We start from the raw sequence: 6,114 nt of genomic DNA, 5'->3' as shown, positions 1-6,114 counted from the left end.
CCTTTGCCTCGGCGGGAGTGCCCGTAGGGGCCCCGCCACAGGTTGGGTGTCTCTGGGGCTCAGCCCGACGAAGAACGAGGTTCCCCTGGGATAAGCTGCCTTGCGGGAAGAAGGCACAAGCTGGGGCCAGGGGACAGCAGGAAAGAGGGGGACCAAGACCCCTCCTGACGATGACAGCGAGGGACCTCGGCCTCCACGAGGACAACATTCTTTTTTAAAAAATGAAATTTTTTTTTAAGGGAGAGGAGGGGAGACAGTGAGCAGACTCCTGTATGTGCCCCAATGGGGATCCACCCGGCAGCTCCTGTCTGGGGCCAATGCTTAAATCAACTGAGCTATCCTGAGTGCCTGAGGTCAATGCTTGAACAAGCCAAACCACTGGCTGCAAGAGAGAAAGAGAGAAGGGGTAGAGGGAAGGAAAGAGAAGCAAAGCAGATGGTCACTTCCCATGTGTGCCCTGACCAGGAATCGAACCCAGGATGTCAGCACATCAGGGCCAAACATAACATTCTTTAAGTTGCTGACAGCCACCTCCCCTGGCAGCCAGGAGTGGATGAATGGATGCCCAAGCTAATAAAAGGATGAGTGAACACGTGGTAGAAGCAGCAGCTCTGAGCTGCTCCACAGGCTTCTGTTGCAGAGACGTCCACACTTGCCCCACGCAGACAACTCCCTGCAACACTGGCCGATGCCCCTCGCCTGGTGCTTTGGAATCAGTAGATTCTGGAGCAGGGACCCGCCCTCTGGCTTTTTAACAAGGGCCTCGGCGACTCTTTTGACCTGGGAAGTACTTGGAACTAGAGTGAAGCATAGTGGGAGGAGTGTATGGGCGCCCATCTGGGCCTGTCGCTCCCCAGCCGGGTGACGTGCTCTGCAGCCCCTTCCCTGTTGGTCGGATGGTGTGGGGATCCCCGCCTTCCGGAACCTGTATCCCTGGTTCAAGAAAGCTTGAGCGCCAGTGTGGGCTCCGCTGTGCTCTCTTCTCTGAAGTTAATGACACTAATGTAGTCCCTAAGCTCTCCATAGAGAGGTGGCAATAATAAGTATAGTAACAGTGACAGGGTGGGGTGGATCCCACACTGCATCTCAGCTCCCAGCTCCCCAGCTGTGCGACCTGGGCGAGCCTCTTAACCTCTCTGATTCCCAGCCCCATCCTCCATAAAATGAAACAGAATAAACTCACGTTAGGAGGCTTCCTGGTGAGGGCAAAGGGCAAGGAAAGTCCCTGGCCCCGTGCCAGGATGATGAAGGAAGATACGTCTCCCTGCCCTGCTCCCCTCTCCAGTTCTTCAAAGCTAATTTGAGAGTTTCCACCTCCCACGTTTGACACGCCTCCCTCATTACCCGGACTCAGGGCAGGGAACCCCCAGCTCGAGCTCTCACTGGCTGGTGCCTCCCCACCCTCCTGGCTCCAGCAGGAACCCCCTCCCTGCCCCAGCCCTGCCTCAGAAAGCCGGTGGAGCCCTGTGTGCTAACTGGTCACTGGGGCCTCATCTTACAAATGGGGAACAGAAGCCCAGAGATGGTCATGAACCTCCCTGAGACCACACAGCAAGTCCCAGCTGTCTTTCCCTGCCCACGGCCAGCGTCTCCATCCTGAAGGGTTTTGGTGTCTCTCTGTTACACAGACTGTCCTCTCCCTTCCTTCCTCTGCATCTTCTCATCCTCTTCCTTGCTCTGTATGCCCCCCCCCCATTCTGTTTGTCTCATGTTAAAGTCCCATGGTGCTGAACATAGTTCCCCCCAGGGACCCTCGAGCTCGGGAAGTGATGAGTTTCCCAGGAATCCACCCACAATGACTTGGCTCTCTCATATCTGGGACCACAGCAGCTGTCTCAGGAGTGGCAGGCAGCTCCGTCGGGACTGTGGGTGAGCAGGGCCTGAGCCAGCCCCTAGCCGGGGAAACAGGCCACGTTGTTCACAAACAGAAAGGACTTCAGCAAGAGAAGGCGTGTGCCCCATGGCCGCCAGCACATTGCCCCAAGCCCCGCCCCCGCCCCCCCCCCCCCCACGCTTTCTCTGCGCACTGGCCAGCCCTTTCCTCCACATGGGATTCTGAGGTCATGTGACCTCACCACTCAGGGACCTCAGACCGGCAGCATCGGCACCACCTGTGAGAAATCCAGAACACAGGTCCAGGTGTCAGGTGACCCCTAAGGTCCGGTGTGACAGGGCACTGGTGCCCATCAGGAGCATGCAGCTCCATTCCTCAGACGAGCCTCCCCGTCCCTGTGCCAAGCATGGTCTCTGTCTAGAGGCGGCCCCAACCAACCTCCAAGAATGGAGGGGCAGGCTGGTGACATTGCCTGTTGATGGTGGACGGACAAACCCCGCCTCCGGTGCTGTGACCGTAGACAAGTCACCTCGGCCTTTCTGAGCCTCAGCTTTCTCTTCTGCAAAGTGGCCGTGATGGTCCTCCAGTCCCCAAGGGAGAGCGAAGCAAAAGCCCAGGTGGCCACTAGCGGCAGAAGCAGGATGAGGGAGGGTGTTAGCCACCCAGAAGGCTCCTTCCTGGGGCACAGGCTGTGGTCCTCGGCCACGCACAGAGGAAGAGATGCAGGCTGTCTGAGAGATTCCAAAGGCGGGCCTCAGATGGCCGCGAGCGGCCCCACCAGCTGGGGCCTGCCTGGTACACCTCGCCCCAGTTGCATTTCTGGTCCTTCCCATCCTCTCTAGTGGCAGCCAAGGAGAAGAATCAAACCCACAACCTTGGTATATCGGGAAGATGCCCTAACCAACTGAGCTACCCAGCCAGAACTGGCAAACTTGGTTTTTTGAAATCACCAGAGTGACCTTGGGCAAACGACTTCACTACCTGGTTCTCTGGTTTCTCTCATTTGCAAAATTCAGTTACATACAACCTCCCTCCTAGCTATATGAGTTCTCGATAGCCACTGTAAAAAGAACCCCATAAACTCAATGGTCTGCCTAAAACCACACTAATTCACCTTACAGTTCTGTGGTTCAAAGTTCTCTCAAGAGAAGGAGAGGAGGGGCTAGATGGCCCAAGTTCAGATGGTGGCTTGATCTTTCTGGTAACCAGCCCTCATCAGGAGCCCACATGGAGTTGCCTCATTAGGACAAAAAAACACATGTCGCCCAGGAAATCCCAGGGTTTCAGGAGCTCTGTGTCAGGAACCGGCGAGAGACGGATGTATGTCTTTCTATTATTTCACGCATTGCTAGTCCACATTGAAACGACTGAAGGAATTGGCTGGGCCTTTTTTTTTTTTTTTTTTTTTCAGAGAGAGAGAGAGAGTCAGAGAGAGGGATAGATAGGGACAGACAGACAGGAACACAGAGAGATGAGAAGCATCAATCATCAGTTTTTTCGTTGCGACACCTTAGTTGCTCATTGATTGCCCTCCCATATGTGCCCTGACTGCGAGCCTTCAGCAGACCGAGTAAACCCTTGCTTGAGCCAGCGACCTTGGGCTTAGACTGGTGAGCTTTACTCAAACCAGGTGAGCCCGCGCTCAATCTGGCGGTCTCAGGGTCTCGAACCTGGGTCCTCCACATCCCAGTCTGATGCTCTATCCACTACGCCACCGCCTGGTCAGACATGGCTGGGCCTTTGGCACAGACTTAAACTATTTAAGTGGTCCAATCTTCTCATTTTGTAGACAATATGTTTGAAGCTCAGAGAGGAACAGTGATTTGCTTAAGGTCACACAGCAAGTCATTGAGGGGCTGCTGCTCCCTGCCAGCTCCTGATGGGACCAAGTTGCCCCATACTCACCCGGACAACCGGGTAATGTGTGGGGTGCGTGTCTTCCTGGCCAGATCCTGCAGCTCCTGAAAGGCAAGCTGGTGGTGGGTCACGACCTGAAGCATGACTTCGACGCTCTGAAAGAGAACATGGGCAGCTACACCATCTACGACACGGCCACTGACCGGCTGCTGTGGCGTCAAGCCAACCTGCAGTACTGCAGGCGCGTCTCCCTCCGGGTGCTCAGCGAGCGTCTCCTCGGGCGGAGCATCCAGGTAGGACCTCCTTCCCTCCCTGGGCTGCGGGCCTAACAGCCGGCCTGGGGCAGCCCGGCCCCGGCGTCGTGAGGAGCGTCCACTCCGGATACCTGGCCCTTCCCTCCAAGACTTTAAACCCCACCGGCCACAACTGAGCGAATGTCTGGCCCTGAAGGTGCTGTCTTCTCCCCTAGTCCCGAGGGGCAGCATCTGCATTAGGACTTCCAGGTCAACAGATATTTATTATGCACCTACTCTGGGCCACACGGAACCACGTGCTGGGGACATCTCAAGGCCTTGTCCTTGAGAAAGTCTGTGTCCAATGGATAGTGGCCCTTAACTGTAGCATCAGCACACACTGTGGGGAGTGTCACGCAGAGGGAAGGGCAGGTGTCCTGGGAGCAGGGATGACGGGGAGGTGGCAGGACAGGAGACCAGGTATGGATGGAGTTTGAAAGGTGACTGTTAGTGGAGGAGGGCAGGACAGGGGGTGTGGGAGGGGACAGCATGAGCCCCGGTCTGCTTGACAGGGGAGGAGGGATCGTGTAGGAAGCAGGAGATGGGCCTGAGTTTGGGCCCCTCTGTTCGCCTGGAGGCCCACAGGGTCAAGGACGAAATGGCCAGCATGTCAAGTCACTAAATAACACCTTCTCAATCGCCTGAGCAAGTGGCACTTGAGGACATATTTAGAAACATATTTAACATATTTCTGGGTGTCCCGAGCACCCTGTAGAGCTGCTTCAGCTCCTCTGTGTCCGACGACAAGCCTGCAGTGTTCCTGCTGGTCACTGAGTGTAAACGCCTGGAGGGCCCAGCCTGGGTCTCAAGATTGTGCCTGGCCATGTCTGGACCTCTGAGACCTAGTCCTAGGCTAAAGGGTGAAGCCCGGCCTGCTCCAGCCACCTGCTGAGCCCAGGGCGTCAGAGTTCTGGGGAGACCCACCCACTGACCCACCTCGGGGACCCTGGAAGTCAGAGTGTGAGCAGGGAAGGGTGGGTCACACGGCCCCTCTCCAAGTCCCCACTCTGTCGTGTGTCTGCAGAACAGCCTGTCTGGACACAGCTCGGTGGAAGACGCCAAGGCAACCATGGAACTCTACCAAATCTCCCAGAAAATCCGATCCCGCTGAGGGCTGCCCACCTGAAGGGGCCGGTGTGACTGGGTCCCTTCTCCAGTCCCTTGCTTTGAGAAACTGCATCTTTAGTAGTAAAATGTTTCTAAATTTTCTCTACTCCATCGTGGGTCCTCTTCTTGTCTTCTTTCTTCTCTCTGAGCCGGGAAACGGTGCATGGGATCCCATCTGTGTAACGCTGACTCAAGGACTTGAGTGGGGATGTGGGGGACAAGTGTCAAGTCATTTCATATCTTGAATCCTGTGGGTCATGTGATTTAACTAGCAATCCCTGCCACTGCCTCTTTTCCAGTTGCTTTCATGCCTAGAATGGCATGATTTCCTGAGGGTGGCAGCCGGCTCAGAGGACCATCTATCCCATCTTGAAACTGATATCATGGTGGCCCTGACCAGTGGTTCAGTGGATAGAATGTCAGCCTGGAGTACGGACGTCCTGGGTTCAATCTCTGGTCAGAGCACACAGGAAAAGCGACCATTTGCTTCTCTCCCCTCCTCTCTCCCCCTTCTATTTTTCTTCTCCTCCCATAGCCACTGCCTTGATTGGTTCAAGTGTGGTCCTGAGCACTGAAGATAACTCCATTGGAGCAAATCAACCTCAGGCACTAAAAATATCTCGGTACTTGAGCATTGGCCCCAGATGGAGTTGCCAGCTAGATCCCAGCTGGGGCGCATGCGGGAATCTGCCTCACTATCTCTCCTCCTCTTACCTAAAAAGAAAACAAGACAAAAAACCAACCAACACCCCCCCAAAATGGTATCACAGCAATAGGGAGATTTGAAGCAAAGGAACAGGAAGGGTGAGGATGCCACCCCTGGTGACCTTCAACAAGTTATTCCTCCTCTTATTTGTAAAATAAGAGAGCAGAGCCAGGGGACTGTGGAGTCACAGAGAACTAAGCGCGAGTCCTGGTTCGGCCACTTAGTAGCTGTGTGATGCAGGGTGAGTTACTTAACCTCCCTGTGCCTCAGTTTCTCCACCTGAGGGAGTTCTAACGAGTGATAGTGTTCTTGGGAGA

General features: G+C 55.2%; 1 protein-coding gene across 3 annotated transcripts in view; it reads left to right on the top strand.

The window, feature by feature from the left end:
* The window catches only part of ISG20 (interferon stimulated exonuclease gene 20), an 11,749-nt gene extending 6,552 nt beyond the window's left edge, over positions 1-5,197 (top strand). For 2 of the 3 annotated variants that reach the window (XM_066355009.1, XM_066355008.1), the window contains exons 3-4: positions 3,784-3,984; positions 5,009-5,197. In XM_066355009.1, coding sequence (XP_066211106.1) covers positions 3,784-3,984; positions 5,009-5,095 — 288 coding nt within the window. In that variant the 3' untranslated portion in view covers positions 5,096-5,197. Of the gene's footprint in view, positions 1-3,628; positions 3,714-3,745; positions 3,985-5,008 lie in introns of those variants that run through there. The other variant, XM_066355010.1, reaches the window with a different exon arrangement.
* Positions 5,198-6,114: the final 917 nt, after the last annotated feature.

Source organism: Saccopteryx leptura, chromosome 13 (assembly GCF_036850995.1).
Source record: "Saccopteryx leptura isolate mSacLep1 chromosome 13, mSacLep1_pri_phased_curated, whole genome shotgun sequence".
NCBI classification, from domain to species: domain Eukaryota; kingdom Metazoa; phylum Chordata; class Mammalia; order Chiroptera; family Emballonuridae; genus Saccopteryx; species Saccopteryx leptura.
This window is presented reverse-complemented; position numbering and strand designations above follow the sequence as displayed.